Here is a 25,621-nt window from a genome sequence, read left to right as displayed (position 1 = left end):
ACAACCATTCAATATTACCATTTGGTTAAATCTGCCAACTTGATAGATGAAAATAGTAACTTTTATTTAGCTATTAGTGAAGTAGAACATATACGCTACCTGGCAAATTTTACTCTATCTTTTGTCAATTGTCTATTTGTGTCCTTAGCTTATTTTTTCATTAGGGTGTCTGTGTTATTTGTGTCCTTAGCTTATTTTTTCATTAGTGTGTCTGTGTTTTTCTTACTAATTTGAAGGAATTCTTTTTTTTTTTTTACATTAGGTGTACTAATCCTAAGTTACTGTGTCTTAAGTTAGTTGAAAATATGTTTTCCATGTGATTTTAAGTTTTAATTTTAGTGCGTGATGTATTTTATACAGAAAGTTTTTAAAATTTTAATTTAATGAAATCTGTCAGTCTTTTTCCCTTGTGACTTCTTCTTTGCTTTTATATATTTTCTTTTCATTCTAAAAGCTATAAATATTCACTTGTATTTTCTTCTATTTGTTTTATAATTTCATTATTTTACATTTAATTAGTTATTTGGGATTAATTTTGTACAAAATGAGAAAAGACTAAAAATTAATAATTATTGTAATTATTCTAATCACACATTGATTAAAACATCTATTCTCCACTGTTGGATGATTCAGCAAGTTATATACTAAATATAGATTGGGGTCTGATTCCAGATCAGTCTATCTTACTGATTTTACAGTTGAGATTGTGCCAGTTCTACACAATTCTGAGCAATGTATCTTCCTTACAAAGTTTCACTGTCTGGTAGGAGACACTCAATTTTAGTGTGTCCTCAGAATAGAATATGAAGTATGTCTAAATTACAAAATGAGAGGTTTAGAGTAAGAATAAAGATTGCTGAGGCCATTTCAATTAAACATAAGAAGTTTCCTAGGGAGTATCTAAACTTTTCACAAAATTTTTAAAAATAGGATATATTCTCACAATAAAAACTCATGAAAAATGCTCTAAATGATTTTACACAGTTCTTTCTAGTCCTCAGATTCAAATATGCATGAGTTGTGTAGCTGCTGTTTAAACAATAGTTCTATGTTTTCAAAAGGGTAACATTTTAGCATACAAAAATAACTTGAGTAAAACATCTTTTTTGAAGCTCCAAACATCTATGGTTCAAAGTCTATAAGACGATAAATAATTACAGCTTAGAACTAAGTTCCTAAGCTTAAAGCTCTGAGTGCCTTTCATAAAGGCATCCCATAAAATCATCCTAAGTTTTCTAAAAGTTTTGACTAATTGCACATTGAGAATTATTTACATCCTATCATATTAGTATCAAGAGTAATACATAAGTGCAGAAATACATACATATTAGGTTTAAAAATGTTTACATATTTCTTTTTTTGCTTCAAAGGCCAAATCTGCTTACTACATTTTCCACTTACTACCTATTATAGGGGTTTAGTAAATATGTAGCAAAGTCTCATTTTTGAATGGAAGAAAATGCTTCAGGAGGGCAAACTTTTCCACAAATCAATACAGGAAAAGTTATATGCTTCTAAAGCTACTGACTCAGGTGCTCTTTGAAAAAGGAAGGCCATTGAAGGTATTTCTCTGCTTATTAAGCTCTGCCTTTAGGATTTCTCAACATTTATTCTTTTTGAGAGATACAAATGCAGAGAAAAGAGCAATCTGTAGTCTCTTGCTTTAGAAGAGGAAAGCATGCTTATTCTAAAATTAGAGTAGATCTGTGATAAAAATAAAGGAGGCGGGGTCTTATAAATTTTTTCTCTCCATAAGGAAAAAAAAATCATATGGGCAGACCTGATTGAAAAGCGTTGCGAATAAGACTCATAATTTGGCTCTTAATAAGATATCTACCAAAGTATAGAATTTTTGATGGTCTGCTGATCAGTTAAAATTTTGTTTAAGCATTTCCTATAAAATTAGATTTAATCTGTCATTATTTTTGATCACAGTTGGTTTAAAGTAATTAAGAATGATAATAACGATTTTTAAAACCCTGCGATTTCCTAAATGTACCATAATTAAATAAGTGTTGTGAGCATGAACTAAAAGAATTACACAGGTAATGTATTTGCATTTTTTACATTTAAGAGTACATTTTCCTTTATAAAACCCTTTTTCAGAGCCATTTAATTTAATTTAATGTTTTTATTAAATGCATTTCTAATTATTTCAGGAATATATCCACCCCCATCTCTTGTGTTTCTGATGGATTCTTTTTATCTATCTGTTACTGAACTTTCGTTTCTTTCAAAATTTTAGAGTTTGATAATTTTAATCAATTTTTTTTTATTATTGAAATGGCAAAACCTCCTGGTGCTCATTTACTTCAACAGATTAGGATGAGGCTGGCTGAATTACTGAAGTGTCTAAATAATATTTTGCATGTATGGCTTTTTTTTACTTTTGTATATTTAACAGTAACAATTAGGCTAACAAAGCATTCTGACAGAAAGACTGGCTTTAATGATGTTTTGTAGTTAGTATGTTAATTTTCAGTACGTGAATGGATGTTTTAATCATTGTAAGGGTACTATTTTTTTACGTTACTATTTTATTTAGAAAACTTTACAGATAGTGAAAAGCAAATTAGTCTTTTTTTTTTTTTTTTTTTTTTTGGTTGGGGGGGCTCTGTCTCCCAGGCTGGAGTGCAGTGGCCGGATCTCCATTCACTGCAAGCTCTGCCTCCCGGGTTCACGCCGTTCTCCTGCCTCAGCCTCCCGGGTAGCTGGGACTACTGGTGCCTATCACCACGCCCAGCTAATTTTTTGTATTTTTTAGTAGAGACGGGGTTTCACCGTGTTAGCCAGGATGGTCTTGATCTCCTGACCTTGTGATCCGCCCGCCTCGGCCTATCAAAGTGCTGGGATTACAGGCTTGAGCCACCACATCCGGCCGCAAATTAATCTTCTTAAAAATTACCACAGATTCTGAGTTCTAATTAAATATGATTTTATTATAACTTTCTTAAATAAAAGAAAACTTAATAATACAATTATAGGACTAACTAAATAAGGCATTAAAAAACCTACCACGATAAGCTTGATTATTTGTTAGCTACCCAAGAGTAGAATAAGAGAAAACCCTTCACTTTTCTCCGCTATTCTACGTTCCTCACTGAGACCCAGGAAACCTTAGATACCAGGTAGTTAGTCCCGTCAGTACATTCCCCAAATGGGAGCTGCATTCCTAGAACTGGGTGACTGCCTGTGGTAAACTTTCATTCCCTAAGTGGAAATGAGCAGGGAGCTTCATACATTGTCAAGCGGAAAGATTCTCAAAGCTATATTTGGTTAGAAATAACCAACCTGAAGATCAGTAATTTCCTTGTAGAAAGGAAAAAGTTATTATTTTAATATTTCCCAAATAGCACATATTTTAGAAGACAAAAATAATGATGTAAATATCCTGAGGCAAAATTTCAGCACCAATTATTTAATTCTATATTTATGCATTCCAATTATTTCAGAAAGAATTAACTATCTAATTATGGATTTTTTCCTAATTATGAAATTTTAATATATAATAGATATGATAAAGTTTTCTTCATTTCAAGAAATTTTCTTCATTAAGAAAGTATAACCAAATAAAACAGCAGGAAGAGAAAATTAATTTATAAAACTAAAAACAATAAAATTAAGAAAAATGTATGAAAATAATAAATCCACAAGTCAGTATTTTTAAATACTAAAAAAAAATCACTTGTGAGTCAGAGTTAAAACAAAAAATAGAGAGCATGCTAAACTATACAAGCTTAGGAATAAGAAAGGAATTATAAACAGAATATAGAAGAGATGAAAAAATTGTAGGACATTACTACCTTTGGTAATAATAAAACAAGTTGAAATCGATTTCCTAGAAAAATACAAATTACCAAAATAACCTAAGAAGTATTACTAAGAAGTAGTAGTGAAACTTGGATATACCAAGTACTCGAAAAGAGAGTGGAAAAATAATTGAAAATTTACCAGGTCCAGTTTCACAGCTAAATTCTTTCTAACCTTGAAAGAACTGGTACTTCCAATATTACTTAAACTATTCTAAACAACTCATAAACTTCTCAGCTTATATTATAAATACAATATAACCTTCGTATAAGGAGTAAGGAAAGGATCCAGTTTCAGCTTTCTACTTATGGCTAGCCAATTTTCCCAGCACCATTTATTAAATAGGGAATCCTTTCCCCATTTCTTGTTTCTCTCAGGTTTGTCAAAGATCAGATGGTTGTAGATGTGTGGCATTATTTCTGAGGGCTCCGTTCTGTTCCATTGGTCTATATCTCTGTTTTGGTACCAGTACCATGCTGTTTTGGTTACTGTAGCCTTGTAGTCTAGTTTGAAGTCAGGTAGCGTGACGCCTCCAGCTTTGTCCTTTTGACTTAGGATTGTCTTGGCAATGCGGGCTCTTTCTTGGTTCCATATGAACTTGAAAGCAGTTTTTTCCAATTCTGTCAAGAAACTCATTGGTAGCTTGATGGGGATGGCATTGAATCTATAAATTACCTTGGGCAGTATGGCCATTTTCACGATATTGATTCTTCCTATCCATGAGCATGGAATGTTCTTCCATTTGTTTGTGTCCTCTTTGATTTCACTGAGCAGTGGTTTGTAGTTCTCCTTGAAGAGGTCCTTTACATCCCTTGTAAGTTGGGTTCCTAGGTATTTTATTCTCTTTGAAGCAATTGTGAATGGAAGTTCATTCATGATTTGGCTCTCTGTTTGTCTGTTACTGGTGTATAAGAATGCTTGTGATTTTTGCACATTAATTTTGTATCCTGAGACTTTGCTGAAGTTGCTTATCAGCTTAAGGAGATTTTGGGCTGAGACAATGGGGTTTTCTAAATATACAATCATGTCATCTGCAAACAGGGACAATTTGACTTCTTCTTTTCCTAACTGAATACCCTTGATTTCTTTCTCTTGCCTGATTGCCCTAGCCAGAACTTCCAACACTGTGTTGAATAGGAGTGGTGAGAGAGGGCATCCCTGTCTTGTGCCAGTTTTCAAAGGGAATTTTTCCAGTTTTTGCCCATTCAGTATGATATTAGCTGTGGGTTATTAATTCAAGATGGATTAGAGACTTAAATGTTAGATCTAAAACCATAAAAACCCTAGAAGAAAACCTAGGTAGTACCATTCAGGACATAGGCATGGGCAAGGACTTCATGTCTAAAACACCAAAAGCAACGGCAGCAAAAGCCAAAATTGACAAATGGGATCTCATTAAACTAAAGAGCTTCTGCACAGCAAAAGAAACTGCCATCAGAGTGAACAGGCAACCTACAGAGTGGGAGAAAATTTTTGCAATCTACAAATATACAAGAAAAAAACAAACAACCCCATCCAAAAGTGGGGAAAGGATATGAACAGACATTTCTCAAAAGAAGACATTCATACAGCCAACAGACACATGAAAAAGTGCTCATCATCACTGGCCATCAGAGAAATGCAAATCAAAACTACAGTGAGATACCACCTCACACCAGTTAGAATGGCAATCATTAAAAAGTCAGGAAACAACAGGTGTTGGAGAGGATTTGGAGAAATAGGATCACTTTTACACTGTTGGAGGGATTGTAAACTAGTTCAACCATTATGGAAAACAGTATGGCAATTCCTCAAGGATCTAGAACTAGATGTACCATATGACCCAGCCATCCCACTACTGGGTATATACCCAAAGGATTATAAATCATGCTGCTATAAAGACACACGCACACGTATGTTTATTGCGGCACTATTCACAATAGCAAAGACTTGGAATCAACCCAAATGTCCATCTGTGACAGACTGGATTAAGAAAATGTGGCACATATACACCATGGAATACTATGCAGCCATAAAAAAGGATGAGTTTGAGTCCTTTGTAGGGACATGGATGCAGCTGGAAACCATCATTCTTAGCAAACTATCACAAGAACAGAAAACCAAACACCGCATGTTCTCACTCATAGGTGGGAACTGAACAATGAGATCACTTGGACTCGGGAAGGGGAACATCACACACCGGGGTCTATCATGGGGAGGGGGGAGGGGGGAGGGATTGCATTGGGAGTTATACCTGATATAAATGATGAATTGATGGGTGCTGACGAGTTGATGGGTGCAGCACACCAACCTGGCACAAGTATACATATGTAACAAACCTGCACGCTATGCACATGTACCCTAGAACTTAAAGTATAATAAAAATAAATAAATAAATAAATAAATAAATACAATATAACCTTAAAACAAGTAGAAAAATAACCATATACAAATCTCATTTATACACACAGATTTTAAATTCTTCTTTTATTGATCCACAATAGATGTATTTTCAGAGTACATAGGATAAATTAGTACATTTAAATAATATGTAGAGATCAAATCAGTGTACTTGAGGTATCATCACCTTAAATATTTGTCTTTATGCTAGAAACAAAATTATTCTCTTTTGGCTATTTCAACATGTATAATAGGTCATACATATATGTATACATATATATTACCTAGTGCTGAACAATAGGTAACATTTCCAAACAGTATACTTGTACCCATTAACCAACTTCTCTTCATTCTCCCTTCCTCCCTATCCTTCCTAGCTTCTGGTAACAACCAATTTACTTTCTGTCTTCATGAGATCCATGTTTTCAGCTCCCACATATGAGTAAGAACATGCAATATTTGTCTTTCTGTGCTTGGCTTATTTCACTTAACATAATGACCTCCAGCAGTTTCATCCACGTTGCTACAAATGACAGGATTTCATTCTTTTTTTTTCTGGCTGAATAATATTCCACTGTGTATATATACCACATTTCTTTATCCATTCATCCACTGATAAGCACTTAGGTTGATTCTACATTTTGACTATTGAAAATAATGTTGTAATAAACATAGGAGTGCAGGTATCTCTTTGATATATTGATTCCTTTCTTTTGGATATATACCCAGTAGTGGAATTACTGGACCATATCATAGTTCTACTTTTAGTTTTTTGAGGAAACTTTATACTGTTATCCATAGGTGCTATACTAATTTACATTCCCACCAACAGCATATGAGGGTTGCCCTTCTTCGAGATCCTTGCCAGCATCCACTATTATCTGTCTGTTTAAATAAAAGTCATTTTAACTCGGATATGATGATATCTGATTGTGGTTTTGATTTGCATTTCTCTGATGATTAGTGATACTGAACTTTTTTTTCATATATCTGTTGGCCATTTGTATGTATTCTTTTGAAAAATGTCTATTCAGATCTTTTGGCCATTATTAAATCAAATTATTATTATTATTTGTTAACTGTTGAGTTGTTTGAGCTCCTTATATATTTTAGCTATTAATTCCTTGTCATATGGATAGTTTGCAAATATTTTCTTGCATTCTGTGGGTCTTTTCACTTTGTTGATTCTTTTCTTTGCTGTGCAGAAGCTTTTCAGCTTGATATTATGCCACTTACCTATTTTCCCTTTGATTGCCTGTATTTTTAGATCTTACACAAAAAGATCTTTGCTCAGATTAAAGTCATGGAGTATTTCCCTGATGTTTTCTTTTATTAGTTTCATAGTTTCAGGTCTTAGATTTAAGTCTTTAATCAATTTTTATTTGATTTTTGTTTGGTGAGAGATGGGAGTCTAGTTTTATTCTTCTACATGTAATTACCAGTTTTTCCAGCACTATTTATTGAAGAGGCTACCCTTTCCCTATTGTATATTCTTGAAAATACATTATTTTTTATTTTTATTTTTTTTTGAGACGGAGTCTCGCTCTGTCGCCCAGGCTGGAGTGCAGTGGCCGGATCTCAGCTCACTGCAAGCTCCGCCTCCCAGGTTTATGCCATTCTCCTGCCTCAGCCTCTCGAGTAGCTGGGACTACAGGCGCCCGCCACCTCGCCCAGCTAGTTTTTTGTATTTTTTAGTAGAGACGGGGTTTCACCGTGTTAGCCAGGATGGTCTCGATCTCCTGACCTCGTGATCCGCCCATCTCGGCCTCCCAAAGTGCTGGGATTACAGGCTTGAGCCACCGCGCCTGGCCGAAAATACATTATTTTCAATATATCGAATTTTAGTCATTCTAGTGGGTGTGAAGTGGTATCTCATTGTGGCTATCGAAGATTCATTGGCTCGAAATGCATGGGTTTATATCTGGGTTCTCTATTCTGTTCCATTTGTCTATGTGTCTGTTTTTATGCCAGTACCATGTTGATTTGGTTACTATAGCTTTGTAGTATATTTTGAAGTCAGGTAGTATACTGTCTCCATCTTTGTTCTTTCTACTTAGGGTTTCTTTGGCTATTCAGGGTCTTCTGTTTTTGCATATAAATTTTAGGATAGTTTTTTTTCTATTTCTTTGAAGAATGTCATTGGTATTTTGAAGGGATCACACTGAATCTGTACATTGCTGAGGGTAGTATTATCATTTTAATAATATTAAGTCTTCCAATACACGAGAATGGAATATCTTTCCATTTTTTTTGTCCTCTTCAATTTCTTTCATCAGAAATATATAGTTTTCCTTGTGTATATCTTTCACTTCTTTGGTTAAATTGATTCTTAGGTATTTCATATTCTTTGTAATTATTGTAAGTGAGATTGCTTTCTTGATTTCTTTTTCAGATTATTCACTATTGACGTATAAAAATGTTACTTATTTTGGTATGTTTTTATATCCTGAAACTTTACTGAATTTGTTTATCAATTCTAACAGTTTTTTTTTGGTGGAGTCTTTAGGGTTTTCTAAGCATAAGATCATATCATCTGTGAACAGGGTTCATTTGACTTCTTCCTTTCCAATTTGGATGCCCTTTTGTGTCTTTCTCTTGCCTAATTGCTCTGGTCAGAACTTCGAGTATTATGCTGAATAAAAGTGGTGAAAGTGGGCATCCTTATCTTTTTCCAGATCTTAGAGGAAAGGCTTTCAATTCTTCCCCATTTAGTGTGATGCTGTACATTTGTCATATATAGCCTTTATTTGCATATTTGTTTTTGGTATTCTGTGGGGGGAATGAAGCCAGTTTGCTTTTATGCCACCGTTTTGAAACTGGAGATCTGCAGATCTTCGTTTCTAAATAAAATATTATCACATAGAATCCGATACTATATCAAATTTGCTAAGATATGGCTATTATAAGTTTAGTTGTGCTACTCCCAAAAAGACATGTTGAAATCTTAACCCTTGGTACCTCAGAATGTGACCTTATTTGAAAACAGGGTCTTTACAGAGAAAAAATGAGGTCACTAGGGTGGGCCCCAATCCAATAGGACTAGCATCCTATAAAATGGGAAAATTTGGGCACAGAAACAGACACACAAGGAGAGAGGATGATGGGAAGAAGCACAGGAAGAAGATGCCCATGTGAAGACAGAGGTATAGGGAGAATGCCATATGAAGACAGAGGATTGGGCTGATGTATCTACAAGTCAAGGAATGCCAACGATTGTTTGCAAACCACCAGAATTCAGGAATAGGTAATGAAGCATTCTCTTCTACAGGTTTCAGAGGGAGCATAGTCCTGCTGACATCTTGAATTTGGACTTCAAGCCTCTAGAACTGTGAGACAATAAATTTCTGTTGTTTCAAGCCAGCCAGCTTTTGGTACTTTGTTACAATAGCCCTATCAAACTAAGACAATGACTAAGAAGGTTTATTCCAAAAATTCAAAAGTGGATCAATATTGGGGAATCTGTTAACCATAGCCTATTACACATCAATAAATTAAAAAACAAAACCCACATAATGTCATATTTCCTAAAAAGGCATTTGATAAAACCAGCAGCAATTCTTAATAACAACTCTAAGTAAAATAGAAAAAGATATAACTAAGACCATAAATTAAGAACAAATACATGAAACAGCAAAACTCTAAAAGCACATCACTTAAAATCAAAAACTAGAAAAATTTCCATCAAGCACTATAATTATTTAACATTTTCTTGGAGGTTTTAGCAAATGGTATATGATCAAAAAGAAAAAAACTTACTATCGGCAGTGGAAAAGAGATACGACTATTTTTGTTGATATGATTTTGTATCTCAGAAAACCCTAAGAAACCTCTAGTAAAAAGTCTACTTAAATTAATAAGATAATTCGTATTTTTCTATATTAACAATAAGTTCCAAGATATTGAAAAAGGAAAATATTTTATTCATAACAGTGCTAAAAATTGCAAAACACTTGGGAATAAATTTTGTTGTTTATTTTATTTTTTTATTTTAACAGCAAACTCATCTTTAAAAAACACCTAGGAATACATTTCAAAAGAAAAGGACATAACCTATACAAAGAAAATAGTAAGACCTTATTGAAAAACATAAAATATGAAGAAATGGAAAGCCATTTGCGGATGGAAAAATTTACTATAATGAAAATGCCAAGTCAAAGTTAATCTATAAACTTAATTCAATTCCAAATAGGATCCAACAGGAAATTACCAGGATAAACTAAATAAATTGAGCTTAATGGTTATATAAAAATTTAAATTTGGTTTCCATTTTATATCCCATGCAAAATAAATGGATTAAAGACTTGGATGACAGATATAATAATCTTTGAAAAAAAACTGACGCTATATATATCTAGAAGGGAGAACTGTTAGTCAAAGAAGGAAACTCAGAAGCTATAAACAAAGAGATCAAGTAGAAGTTTAAAGCATTTTGCATGGCCAAAAAAAGTCATAAAGTTACAAACAACAGATTTGGAAAGGCATTGTTAAAAATTGATATGAGGGTGGGCGCAGTGGCTCGCACCTGTAATCCCAGCACTTCGGGAGGCCAAGGCTGGCAGATCACTTGAGGTCAGGAGTTCGAGACCAACCTGGCCACCCCGTCTCTACTGAAAATATATAAAAGTGAGCTGGGCATGGTGGCATGTGCCTGTAATCCCAGCTACTTGGGAGGCTGAGGCAGGAGAATTGCTTGAACCCAGGAGGTGGAGTCTGCAGTGAGCCAAGATTGCACCACTGCACTCCAGCCTGGGTGACAGAGTGAGACTCCAACTCAAAAAAAAAAAAAAAAAAAGTAAAGAAAATTGACATGAAAAAGACAAGCCAACAGAAAAATGGGCAAAGGATATTTCTAATTCATATTGGTACACATTGTCAATAAATATACAAAAATATGTTCACCTGGTAAGTCAGGGAAATGCAAATTAAAGACCTATTGAGAAATTACTTTATAACCATCAACATGACAAAAATTAAAAAGACCAATAACACCTATTGCCTACAAGAATGAAATTTTAAAAAGTACTCTCATACAGAGATGGTAGACATATGATTTAACAATAGCTATTGAAATTAAAACAAACATATCCTTTGAATTAGCAATTTTACTCCTAGGAAGGCTATTCCAAGGTGTATGTATAAGGATTTTTCTTATAGTATTGTTCATCAGGCAAAATTCTGGAAACAGAGTTGAATAAATTATCCCTGAAATAACTATAAAAATCATTTAATAAATTTTGATACACACCATGGAATATTATCAAGCTATTATAAAAATAAAATAGACTTAAATTAGTTAACTTGGAAAGATTACAAGGGATACTGTTGAGTGAACAAAAACAAGACACAGAGAAGTATGTGTTATGATTCAACTTTAAAAAGATGATAAAATCCCCAAATAGGTACTATATGACTATATGTGTATATATATATGTGTATATATATATATGAAAAAGTTTAAAATAATACATACCAAGTAGTTAACATGTATCATCTAGAGGAGGGGATATAATGTGTGTAGATGTTTGGAGGAAAGAGGGAGGAGTAAAGCAAGCAGCAACAACAAAATGACTACACTAAAATTGCCCTTATGTAAGTTACGATTAAATTTGTAAAAAATTGTGTATATCTTATATGAACATATATTTTTTCTAAGAAATTAGAAAAATAAAAGGATGTTTACTGATTTGTAGAGATGTTCATGGACTGTCAAAAGGGAGTTTTGGAATAATGTATATATTGTACATTTATTTCTGTAAAAGAACATTCAACCCATCTCCTCCTTATGTGTGCATGTGCAAGGAAAAAGTTACAGAATGCTACCACAAACACTAATTCGTTAGCACTGGATATCTTTGGATTGGGATAGGGTTGTGGATCATAAGCTTCTTTATACATCTCCGTGTCTGCTATTTCTTAAAAACACAAAAAGGTGAACAAAGTCAAACTCATAAAGGAGCCCGAATTAGGCACGCTCAGTGGGTGCTGTGATAACCCAGAATTTACACTTTAAAAACATTCAGACTGAAATGTAAAAAAAAAAACACAAATACCATTTTGTGAGTGAAAAAGGCACTCACGGAGTCAGGATCTGATTTAACTTTTTGTGTGTTCAGCATTTAGAAACAAAAGTGTCATAGATGACACACAGTTTTTTCAATGTAACAAATAGGAAAATCACTTATGCCTTACTTTTTATTCATCTGTACTCCAACCACAGGATCCATTAACCATGCCCAAAGAAGAAGACAGAATGCTTCCAGAACGTTTCTACTCTTTCGATGCTAGAATATGGACCATTATGAGAACAAGTACATAATATCACAGAAATATAGTATGATAGCTTAAGCAGGGCCAACGGAGAATGCCTAATTCAACTCCCTCATTTTATAGCTGAGGAAACTGAGGCCTGATTAAGTAATTACCATTTTCATCTCTTATCCTTTCCATTCCTCATATGGTAGAAAATTATCTTAGAATTTCCTCAGAGCAAATAAATGATAACAAGTTAACAATATTTCATTCATTCAATAAATAAAAATTATCGTATAAAGATCAACTTTCTATTGTTACATTAAACAATTGAAAGGAGATGCACAGGCCAGGCGCGGTGGCTCACGCCTGTAATCCCAGCACTTTGGGAGGCCAAGGTGGGTGGATCACAAGGTCGGGAGATTGAGACTATCCTGGCTAATGCGGTGAAACCCCGTCTCTACTAAAAATACAGAAAAAAAAAATTAGCCAGGTGTGATGGTGGGCACCTGTGGTCCTAGCTACTAGGGAGGCTGAGGCAGGAGAAAGGCGTGAACCCAGGAGGCAGAGCTTGCAGTAAGCCGAGATTGCGCCATTGCACTCTGGCCTGGGCGTCAGAGCGAGATTCCACCTTAAAAAAAAAAAAAAAAAAAAAAAGGAGATAAACAGAGCCTGTTTGAGTTCCTTTGTGTAAACCTATAGAGCCATTGGTTAAAACCGGAAGTCCTTATCCTCAGTAATTCATTCATTTCTCCCTCTTTTAAATCAGCCAACACTCATTGAACACTTACTTTATGCCTGAAGATGTGAGGTACTGGTGAAACAAACACCAATAAGACATGGTTCCCTGCTTGCCATCCACTGGGAAAGTGACAAGCAACAAAACAAGTCAGAACAAAATACAAACTAAATGTGGTATTCATTCTGACTGGGGTTTCAGGGGTGGCTTTGTTGGGGGAAGATTGGCACTTGAATCAGGCCATGTAGGATGTAGGATTTCAAAGGCAACAGCAAGAACAAAAGCAAGGAAATAGCATGCTTGGCATATTTGAGGGAAATGATCAGAATTGAGCCCAATCCAACCAAAGAACAAGGGAGAAAATCAGACATTCCAGTGTTCTAGCCTGAGGATAAAAGTAACCTCAGCTAAAGTGCAAGATAATTTACCACCCAACCTCTTCGTGCCTAACACATAGCAAGTGCTCATTAAATGATGTCTGGGTTAATTGTGACCAATTCAGTAATCTCTTTGTTCAATTTATTGAATGATGTCAGCATATTACCATGTATCGTCCAGGGTCTAAATCTCCCATCATTCCTTTTAGATGTGTGTTTTCAGTTCTGACAGCTTTATATTTCATATCTGAGACCTGAAATTAGCAGATAAAAGGTAAATGTAAAATTTGTAATAAAAACTCATAATTCTATTAAAATTTTGTTTTGCGAATACAAATATTTTCTAAGTGTAATGAAGGGAAACACTTCTTCAGTATAATCAATAACATTCAAGTATTCTGATTTAGTTCTTGTATCTTTGGCAGGCACCACTTTATGTCTTTTTCTGATCAATGCTAAACTACAAACATGTACTTTCACTAATGATTCATTTACTTTTGTCCTCTAATCCCAAAATTCAATTTCTGGTTTCTATTTTCTATTGTATGCAAATTGTCACCAGAAAAAGCACATGTTAAAGACATGTTTGAATAACTGTCCATTAAATTTATTCAATACCTGATTAATTTTTACAATAGGCAATACATAACTTTCATGTTTAATTTTGTTCTTTCTGATATTTCTGCCAAAGTTCCATCTTTTTTAGTGACTACTTCATTTTGTCTCTCAATTTATTTTATCTTTCCCTGATTTATTCTACTTGACAAGACTTGGATATAGTATCTGTCCTTTTATTTCTCTAGGACTCATTTCTGTATAAAACACCTGCCTTAAAAAGATTTACTTTTGTAACTTACTAATTATATGCTCACTGGCAAAACCTAGAAAATGTACAAAAATATAAAGGTGAAAATAAAAATTATTCATAATCCAACTACCCAGATCACTGTTAACACCTGTAAAATATCCCTCCCTCTACAGGTACAACCAAAGTGATTTTCCCATCTGTGCTGTTTTCCTGTGTACTGTACCAATAAATCACGGTTTAAGGCTTACAACTGGGCACAGGCTAAATCTTTTCGGTTTTCATAATTCACACGATTTTAGGCGTGCTATTTGTGAAGGGACCCTCATATGCCTAGAAAATTATTAAATGATGCTGTCAAAACCTTTAGATTTGGGGTAAAAAGGCAGATAAACCCTGTGCTTTCAATAGTAGGCCATCCATTTGATCATGAGTAAGTGATGGAGGGAATTTAAAAAATAGGCAGGAAGGAAAGGAAGGATGTAGACATTACTTATAGTATTTCAACAGAAGAATGTTACAATTGCTGTTTTTCCCCATGCACCATGCTGTGCATCGACTGCATGTTCAGTAAATATGAACTAATTTTCATGTTTCAACATCCATTTGTAAAAAGCCTAAAAGAAATACATGAAATGTGGGGGAGGGGTGGGAAGTGTTGAAGAAGAGATGGAATAGAGACTTCTTTTTAAAGATAAAAATGTTAATGGAAGAGAAATACAGAAAAAAATACTCAGAAAGAAATATTTGATTAGAGTGTACTGTGGGAGGTGATCAGAATATAGGTTACAAGAAAATGGAAAGATGAGATTCAATGAAATTGTCTTGCGCTGTCATTGCCCTAGTGCTTTTTGTTGGTGACACTTTGTGTTATCTCTCAAAGGTTTTATTTATGTAACACCACAAAGCATTTCTGTGAAGCTAGTCTCAGAAATAATACCAAGAAATGCAATGTTTTCATTAGTCAATAATGAAGGCTCCAATTGGCACTGAGCAAGAGTGTGCCCTAGACAAGTGCTGTTCTGCCTGTTTGCATACCTGTTCTTTTGCTAACATTTTTTCTTTTATTTCTAATTCCATTTTTAACTGTTTTTCCAGAAGGGCAGCTTTCTTCGTGACAGTTGCTATAGTGATCTCCTTCTGATGAAGCTCTTCTGTTAGGTCAGAGATTTCATTCCTCATTCTTTCCTGCTCAGAGTTATGGTACTCTTCCTCCTGTTGGAGTTGGCTTCTTATCTGCAGCAGATAGAGACTGGAAATATTATCGAATCCTTTTATTTATGGAATAGCTTAAAACTTTTACTGGCCATGTTCAGCCCTCCTATATTCTAAAACTTTGTCAGGGCCCACTTTACCCTCCTTTTCTGATCAATGCTAAATTAAAAACAGATACTTACAATAATGACTCATTACCTTTATTCCTTCCAATTCCAACATTTCATTTCTCACTTCTATTTTCTTTTGTATACAAATCATCAAAAAAAAAAAAAAAGGAGATAAACAGATATGACTGATACTACTTTGATAACCACTTTGAGAGGAAGGTGAAGAAAGTATTATCAAGCATTTTCATGGAGAAAAAAATTGGCTTTAAAATGGTTATGTGATTTGCTCAAAGTCATAAAGCTAATAATTGGCAAAGCTAGGACTGGAATCTAGGACTCCTGGCTTTAAATTCAGTGCTTTTTAAAACCTAAAACAGGCTGTACTGTTTATAACTAAACATTTGTTTCTCAGAATCACATTACAGTAAATTTCAAACAATGTCTTCATGAAAACTCATCACTTCCCTTCCTTAAGCCTCCTATTTTCTGAATCTTGGCTACGTTTCCATGTTAGAAACCTCTGGATTGCCTGTGACTCCTCTCCACCCTTGTCCTCCCAAACCTGGTCAGGCAATGAATTCTGTCCATTCTATTTCAACCTCTTTTAAATCTTGCCTCTGCTCTCCATTCCTACAACTGCTGTCTTGGTCCAGCCTTTTAGTATCTTTCTAGAAACCACTTACTGTCTCCAATCCTTGAGACTTAAAGTACATAATCATCCATCTAAAAAAAATCATAGTCCATTGGAGGAAACAGAAAAATAGACAATTACAGCACAGTGTAGCAATCAGTGTCAGCAGTATGTAGTGGCAGTGTGTGTAACCCAGCCTAGGGATGTCAGGATAGGATTCCCAGAGGAAGGATCATCAGACCCAAAACTGAAGGATGAATGAATGCCAGTTAGAAGATAGAGATGCTCTAGCCGGGCATGGTGGTGTGTGGCAAGCTGAGGTGGGAAGGATGCCTGGAACCCGGGAGGCAGCGGTTGCAGTACAGTGGGCTGAGATCACGCTACTGCACTCCAGCCTGGGCGACAGAGCAAGACCCTGTCTCAAAACCGTGTCTCAAAAAAAAAGAAAAGAAAAGAAAAAAAGGGCATAGAAAAAAATAGAACATAGAGATGCTCTACGAAAAGTAAAAACATTAGCTAGGTGTGGTGGCAAGTGCATTCAGTCTCAGTTACTCGGGTGGAAGGGACAGTGCGGTGGGAAGATCCTTTGAGCCTAGGAGGTCCAGGTTGTAGTGGGCCCGGATTGTGCCACTGTATTTCAGCCTGAATGACACAGCAGGATCCTGTCTCAAAAAAAAAAAAAAAAAAAGGAGGAGAAGGAGGTGGATGAGGAGGAGGAGGAAGAAGAAGAAGAAGGAAGAGGAGGAAGAGGGCTCCCAGGCAAAGAGCTCAGTGAGTGTGAGCATGGGACTGAAACAGAATGACACACTGAGTGAACTAAAAGGAGTCTGGGGTAGCTAGGAGTTAGCTGCTCTGAGAAATAAGGCTGGAGAGTTAAGCAGAGGCTAGTCACAAAATAAACATACGAATTTTCTCCAGGGCACTTTTTTAAAATGGATTTTTTTTTCATTTCACTTTTAAACATTTCAGTATATATCTTTAAAAGAACAAGGCTCTCTCTCTTTTTTTTAATGTAGCCAGAATGTTATTACAATGTCTGTAAAAAGTAACAATTCCTCAATCTCATCAAGTATCTAGGCAGTATTCAAATTTAAGCTTGTCTCAAAAATATAATGTTGTTTAAGCTTAATTGAATTAGGATCTAAATATGATCCATTCATTGGGACTGGTTCATATCTTTCTATAGCCTCTCTTTTTGTGTGTTCTAAGTACTTTACATGCATCATCTCATTTAATCCCCACAATGTCTCTCTATTTTGCAGACTACTCTATTTAGAAGATTAGAAAATTAAGGTGCATAACTTTTCACATCACGTTTCTTGTGAAAGGCAGTCTAATTCCAGGACCTGTGAACTGTTGTGCTCTGCAACCTCTGTGGGAAGGGTCCTGGAAGGTATGGGAAGTGGTTCACATTTGGAAAAACCTGAGTTTTAGGGGTTGACACCTACAGAGAGATTGGAAAAATCTGGGTTTTAGGGGATGACACCTAGAGTGAGATTAGAAAAAGCTGTGTTTCAGGGGATGGCACTTAGAGTGGGGTGACCTAACATGGAAAGTACACATGCCCAGAGCCAAATGTGATCCACCATTAGGCTTTATGCCACCAACCCTTCCTTCATCTGATTCTATTCATATTACCAACATATTTAGAATTTCAGAGTTGGATATGACCTTAGAAATCACATGATTGAACCTCACCATTTAACAGATATTTTTAAAAAGACTCACAGGAACGAGAACGAGGTGGAGACTAAGAGGTACAAGCATAAGTATCCTAACCCGGAAGACAATATTACAAGTCTCCTTTAATCTCTTCTGTCTCCAAGTTTTTACCTTCCAATTTATTTGATGAAATGACACGGTCAGTCTATAGTTTGTCCCAGTGTGGATTTTGCTGATCGCATCCCTTTGGCATAGTTTAACATGTTCCACTTAAAATGGAATTTTTTTTTTTTTTTTTTTGAGACAACATCTTGCTTTGTCACCCAGGCTGGAGTGCAGTGGCACGATCTCGGTTCACTGCACCACTACCTCCCAGGTTCAAGTGATTCTCCTGACTCAGCCTCCCGAGTAGCTGGGACTACAGGCGAGTGCCACCATGCCCAGCTAATTTTTGTATTTTTATAGAGATGGGGTTTCACCATATTGGCCAGGATGGTCTTGAACTCCCAACCTCGTGATCCGCCCGCCTCGGCCTCCCAAAGTGCTGGGATTACAGGTGTGAGCCACTGCACCTGGCCAAAATGGAATTTTTAAAATGTAAAAAAATGAATATACTACTATGAAAAAGGAGTAAACTATTTTTATTATTTTCACAATATTTAGATGTTAACACAACATGCTATATTGCAAAGCTTCTTTCTTAATGAAAGAAGAAACTAATTTACCTGAACTCCAAATGACTTTTAGTTTATTGAAAATGTGAATGTTATCACAAAATAAATGGCTAAAACAGTTCTATACTGGAAAAAAGAAAAAGAAATAAAATACTTGCAAGATTCATAATATATAGCTCTTGTTAGTTTTATTACAAGAGAATGAAAATGCTCTCCAGAAACACTTGGAAACTTTTTTGTTTTTTTCTTTTTAGACAGAGTCTTGCTCTGTCACCCAGGCTGGAGTGCTGTGGCGCAATCTCGGCTCACTGTAACCTCCACCTTCCGAGTTCAAGCAATTCTCCTGCCTCAGCCTCCTGAGTAGCTGGGATTACAGGTGTGCGCCACCACACCCAGCTAATTTTTGTATTTTTAGTAGAGATGGGGTTTCACCATGTTGGTCAAGCTGGTCTCAAACTCCTGACTTTGTGATCTGCCCACCTCAGCCTCCCAAAGTGCTGGGATTACAGGCATGAGCCATCGTGCCCGGCCACTTGGAAGCTATTTATATAAAATTCATTTGTTACCTTTTTTTGCACAGCATTCTGGTATCTAGTGGCCTCCAAGAGCCTATAAAGAATTTTGTGCCTCATATTCTCTCCCACCATATCAAAACTGTGCAAAATCAGAAGATTCTTTATATTTCTCAAAGTTTTATTACTTTATCTAAATCTATGAGGTTAAGAATCATGTAACTGTAGGTGGCTTTAACCAATCTTTTATCATTTACTAGGGACACCAGTAAAAAAGAGTTTTTTAAAGTTGTATTTTCAAGTCAGTAAAATAAATTTTGTAAGATTATATGGCATTAAAGTGTTCAAAATATATGAAAAATGATCATTGATTCATAACACCTTTTCTCTACTTAACCTCTATTAGTTCTCTGACAGTCAACTCTTTGGCAGACAGTACCTGTCTTTCATATTATTGTATTTCCTATAGAAATTAGCAGAATGGCTATAGTTCTCCTAGATACTCAACAAATGTTTGTTAAATTTGTATAAACAACTGAATTTATGACCCTATATATTTATGAGAAAATTTAACCTTAATATTAACTAACTCATTCTCTAAGTATTTATTTTCATTTACTGTGTGTCAAGCACTATGCAGCGCACTAATTGATAAGTCAAAGCCACACCCAGGTTTATTTAACTTTTAATTGTTTAGATTTTATAGCATTAAATATTCTGCCTGATCCTCAAACCTAAAGACCAGAGAGGTGGAGAGTAGCTATGATAAATTCATAGAAAGAAGGCCATTACCAGATTGTACTAGAGGGAGGAGAGAACAATACTCTTTGTAGGAGAGTAAAGAACCACAAGCTATTTAAGGACAGTGCCCACGACTTACTCATCTGTTTATTTCTAGCTCCAGGAGAGTTCCTGGCACATGTTAGGTGCTCAGTGAAAAAATGTGGGTGCAATAAAAAACTATTGAGCCAATATTTACTAGATGCTTCCTCTCAGCTAGATCCTATTTTAAGCACTTTAAGTGCATTATCTCATGGATTTTAACTTAGGGTAAGAGTGTGGATACTGGAGCCAGATTGCCTAGATTCAAATATGGCCTCTGCCACTTAATAGCTGTGTAACGTTGAAGGAAGTTACTTTTTCTCGGTGCCTTAGTTTCCTCAAATGTAAAAAGAGGGTAATACTAGGACCTACTTTATTAGATGGTTGTGAGGAATAAATGAAGTAGGATTTCTTAAGTCCTTAGAACAGTTCCTGGCACATGGTAACTGCTATTTAAGTAGCAGTTATTATTAACTCATTTAATCCTCATCACAAACTTATGAGGTAGGTACCAATTATTTTCATCTTAGAAATGAGGCTCCTCAGTATCTTGCACAGGAAACTTCTGCAAGCTTATGTGTATGGTTGAGCATCAGAGTCTGTGCTCTCAACTTTCTTGCTGTAAGCCACCTATTATGGAGCCTCTGGCCTTCTACCCTCCCCGTTTTGTGGGAAGTCTCCCAGTTGCAGAGTGATAACTTAAGGTTTGTGTTTTTTGTAGTCTCATACAGAAAAATGTCAGAATTAGCAGCTTGGTAGATTATCACCTTACAAAAAAATACAGAAGGAAAACAAAGGGAGTGAGAAGAAAGATTTTTTTAAACTCCCTTTGTATGTAAAGAGTTCACATCTACCTGGAAAAATGGAGCTCATTATTTTTCATACCTTGTTCAATTCTTTTTCATGATTTGGTTGATCTTGCATCACTGAAAACAGCTCTTTTCTTTTCCTTTCTGGTTCTTTAATAGAAGGCAAATGAGATGATTCAAGTCTACAAATTAAACATAAAGTAATGATTAAAATTAAGCTTAACGTGATAAATTGTTACGATTATATTGTTAATTTAGACCATTACAGGCTGCAGAGATAGATCATTACTTTGTTGGAAACATTTTTAGTTACAGAAATTGCAAGTTCTAATACATTCAGATCCCATAAGTATTTACATCTTTAAGTGCAAATGGTTTTAATGGAAGAAAGGAAGCAATTAATAAGGAATTTCAATTATACATTAAAAATTGGCAGAATACTGGGATTGCATATGTAGATAAGATTTTGGGATAAAAAGAAAAAACTGTTTCCTATAATAAAATAGCTTGGTAACCCATTTAAAAAAAGGAAATACACCCAACTTGCTAATGTATTGTGGAAAGGAACTGTCATGAGAAGTCTAAGGGGAGCAACTGTTCTATAAAAGAGATAAAATCTCATTAACTCTGACAGTCTAACCAGAGAGTACTCAAATACATCTACTCTTTGGCTGCTCCATTTATAAAGTGGAATTGCAACCACATATTAATACTAGAGGGGAAAAGCAGAAACTAGTATAAATGGTATAATACCCACAGGAGGTTTGAAGATGTCTAAGTGGATAATGTTCACTTTCATATGAGACAAACCAGTGAAATAAAAATCACAAAAACACAAAAGCAAAGATAATCAGGTGGGGGAAGCAGCATGCTTTCTACTGGAAGTCAGGCTTGACTATTCTGGAGGAGTCTGTTGTTTTGAGGAACATATCCACTTGTGATTATAATTTTAGGTTTCCAGAGAACTTGTGAGAAGATTCCACACCTTCAGAAACTTCAACCAGACAAATAAAAACCCCAAATCTGAGTAATGATAAAGAAATTACTAATTTAAAGATTAAAAATAGAGGCTCTATTATAAAAGGTATAAGTTGGTAGTGTGAGCTACATGTATCTAGACTAGAGTGCTTTTTTTGTGATTGTCAAATATATATCTTAACTGTGGATAACAAAGGATATCAGACTATAATATACTGCTGTAATGTTAACATTCAGGAAAAACCATCTTTAGCATTTTTATGTGTGGTAAATATATTTTTCCCTATGCATATAAAGATATATACATTTCCCATACAATTGGAATATGCTATACACATTATTTTTCAGTCTTCTTTTGTTTCCCACTTAGTAATATATTGTGAGCATTTTCCACTTTATCCAATATTCTCCTAAAATATTATTTCAGGATCAGTCTTAAGTTTTCATTACTTCCTATAATTTGAAATGAGTGAAAAAATTCCCTATTTTTCAGTTCTTCCTAAGCAATTTCAGGAAGTAGAATGCTGAACTGAATGCTAAAATCCTCATGGTGATCTTGCAAAGTTCAGTAAGTGAATGAAACAAATGTCAAACTCCAATGTGGACAAGTGCATAGAAGAAAACTGTAATCATGATAATATAAAATGCTAATGTACATATATAAGGGAACTATTATTTGTCATGTAGAACAAGAGTATGAAATTAGTTTAATAACTCTCAGAATATATCAACCCAGGGTGCTTCTACAACTAAAAAAAAAAAAAAAAAAAAAAAAAAAAAAAATAGAAAAAGCTAACAAAATCTTAGCATTATTTAGAAAGTTTCTGAAAACGAAAAAGAACATTACCATGCTACTTTTATAAAACTACTATGCATCTACTATCAGTAGTCTGGGGTGCTTCACTTTGATACAACTACAAAGAAGCAACAGTCTAAATAAAGTAAACCAAAACAATAAAGCAGATAGAACAGCATTCATATGAGAACAAACTAAAAAAATTTAGACTCTTAGTGGAAAAGATGAAGGCTGAGAATTCTAAAATACAATGGAAGCTGTGAAAAGTTAAACTTATACTTTTTCATCAAATCTCAGAATTCTAGAACTGAATTCTAGGATACGAAAGATGTAGTTTGGAGACCAAAATAAATGCCAAGTTAAATAGAGGATGGTAAACAGTCAGAACAAAAAAGTTTTTACTGGCCAAATATATAAATAAGTGCAAGATTTTAGATTAGTGTATTGAAGGGCAGCTAGCACTGTTTGGAATTCAGCATGGGTCTTAAGAACACCATAAAAAGTACCTACAATGCTCCTCACAAAGCCAGAGCTAGAGATGGGTTGACTGGTGTGTTCTTCTGTGAAATGTCTTATGTTTTTAGGAATATATTTTCTTCATGTGAAGACATTACTTACCATACTGGAACAGCACTACATGTAATAAATATCTAACAGATTGATTAGTAATCAGTGATGATAATATACATCTTGTATGCAGAGCATTTGACAATGCAGATTGGCTAATAGGCATTCTGTCACCATCCTTGGTGAGACACACAAATAGGTCATTTTAGGGATCTTAACTTGCCATTTGTTATTAAGCACAGACCTCAAAGAAATGCTAGCAGGTCTCACAACTCTGACTGTCTCACAACTTTGAAGAAATAATTATTGCCTTTAAAACAATATAACAATCTTTCAATAAAGCATCTCTCACCATTTGGCTATTCGATTTTTAGAATCCTATCATTGATCTGGCATTAGCTTTCTGATTTTGAGAAAGATTCAAGTTCTATGAGAATAAGAGCATCAGTGAACTACTAAAGCAGTCAAACTGTCTATTCACAAGCATAAACATTTAACAATCCTCAGCAGTCCCATTTCTTTTGTGTTTATGGAATATATAATATCTGTCTGATTTCCTTTGTGTTTATGGAATATACAATATCTGTCTGATTTTAAATGAGGAAAAAAATCTGTTTTAAGAAGAACCCTCAATGGAACTGACAAGATGGCGAGTGTGGTGGCCAAAATAAATACAATATGTACAAGAGAAAAGGTTGACATCAGGGATAGGCAATCAAAACAAAGGCATTTAAAAATATGGAATAAATCTTATTTCTCTGAGTATACATAATTGAATACCAGTTCTATACTATTTTTGTATAGTATCTTTTTTTTTTTTTTTTGAGATAGGATCTCACTCTGTTCCCCAGGCTGGAGTACAGTGGCACGATCACAGCTCACTGCACCCTTGACCTCCCAGGCTCAAGCGACCCTCCCAGCTTAGCCTCCCAAGCAGATGGGACTACAGGTGTGTGCCCCCATGCCCAGGTAATTTAAAAAATTTTTTGAAGAGTCAGGGTCTCACTATGTTGCCTAGACTTGTCTTGAAATCCTGGGCTCAAGTGGTCCTCTCACCTCGGCCTTCCAAAGTGCTGGGAGCCACCATGTCTGACTCAGAGTGACAGAAATATCCATAAATCAGAACATGATATGATTTTCTAGGTAAGTGAAGATGTTGACTTTGAAGATAAAATAACCACAAATTTTATTTTTAATATTTAATATTACCCACTAATTAAACATGTTAATACAAAATAGACTTTTTATTCTCATTTCAAATATAAAACTCTTAAAAACATTCAAACATCATGTTTTGAACAGTTCTCTCAGATTGTCAAATATAAAGATTATACCTTTTTTTATTTCCTTGAGCATTCTGGCACTCTCCTATTTTTAATAATTCTCTGTGTAATTGCAATCGTTCCATTTCTATAATTCTCAAGAGATCATCACGTGACTGTAACTCACTTTTTACCTCTGAGAGACCTGCTTCCATGGCCTAAATAAAAACATCAAAAAATTTCAACGCTCATTTTTGGTTATCATAATGTACAATACATTTAAAAATATTTAACATCTATAAACCAGCCTAATTTTAAACAAACTGATATTTAGTCCTTTGCTTGTTCTGTCTCATAGAATTCCATTCCTTCATTTTTTCTTTTCTTTTTTTTGAGACGGAGTCTCACTCTGTCGCCCAGGCTGGAGTGCAGTGGTGCGATCTTGGCTCACTGCACCTGCCTCCCAGGTTCAACCAATTTTCCTGCCTCAACCTCCTGAGTAGCTGGGATTACAGGCTCCTGCCACCATGCCCGGCTAATTTTTGTATTTTAGTAGAAATGGGGTTTCATCATGTTGGTCAGGCTGGTCTCGAACTCCTGACCTCGTGCTTCACCGGCCTTGGCCTTCCAAAGTGCTGGGATTACAGGCATGAGCCACTGTGCCCAGCCTCCTTCATTCATTTTTTCTGACAAATATTTACTGAGTTTTTATTATGTGCTCTGGGGATACAGACACAGAACCTGTTCTCAGTGAGCTTACAATCTAGTGGCAAAGACAAAGAATAATCAAATCATCACACAAATATCACAATGAGTGTGAATTTGAAAGGATGAAACATAAAAGTATGAATAAAGTACAATGCATAAAATTTTAATTAATACAAATACTTTCAAATTGTAAAAAGATAATAATCAAGAATAACCTAATGGCAAAGCTGGCTAACAAAATGAATTATAAACTGTGATTCAACCTTTGCCCAATGGCAGCTATACTTTAGTCAGTAACTGGAAATACCAGCAATCCTCTGGGTTCAATGTTTCATTTTGTTAATAAAAGAAGCTGAACTAGGTTAGCAGTTGTTGGGAAGGATCCATTAGAAGAGAGTAGAGGTAAAATGAGTGGTGTCAGGTTCCTAAGAAGGTGGAAAGGATGAGCCTCAAAGCACACTGGGAGAATTACCTAAAGCAAAAGTAAGGCCCTCCTCTCTGTAACAGGAAGGAAGG

The 25,621-nt window shown here is 35.1% G+C and overlaps 1 protein-coding gene across 1 annotated transcript in view; it reads right to left on the bottom strand.

Moving 5' to 3' along the window:
* The window catches only part of DEUP1 (deuterosome assembly protein 1), a 101,648-nt gene that overhangs the window by 18,469 nt on the left and 57,558 nt on the right, over window positions 1-25,621 (bottom strand). Inside the window, exons 8-11 of the mRNA XM_023209113.2 lie at window positions 24,470-24,615; window positions 20,871-20,976; window positions 15,398-15,595; window positions 13,722-13,808 (exon numbers count right to left, since the gene is read on the bottom strand). Of these exons, the coding sequence (XP_023064881.1) occupies window positions 13,722-13,808; window positions 15,398-15,595; window positions 20,871-20,976; window positions 24,470-24,615 (537 nt within the window). The remainder of the gene's footprint in view (window positions 1-13,721; window positions 13,809-15,397; window positions 15,596-20,870; window positions 20,977-24,469; window positions 24,616-25,621) is intronic.

Source organism: Piliocolobus tephrosceles, chromosome 13 (assembly GCF_002776525.5).
Source record: "Piliocolobus tephrosceles isolate RC106 chromosome 13, ASM277652v3, whole genome shotgun sequence".
NCBI classification, from domain to species: domain Eukaryota; kingdom Metazoa; phylum Chordata; class Mammalia; order Primates; family Cercopithecidae; genus Piliocolobus; species Piliocolobus tephrosceles.
Note: the sequence above shows the minus strand (reverse complement) of the source record. Positions and strands in the feature narration are given on the sequence as shown.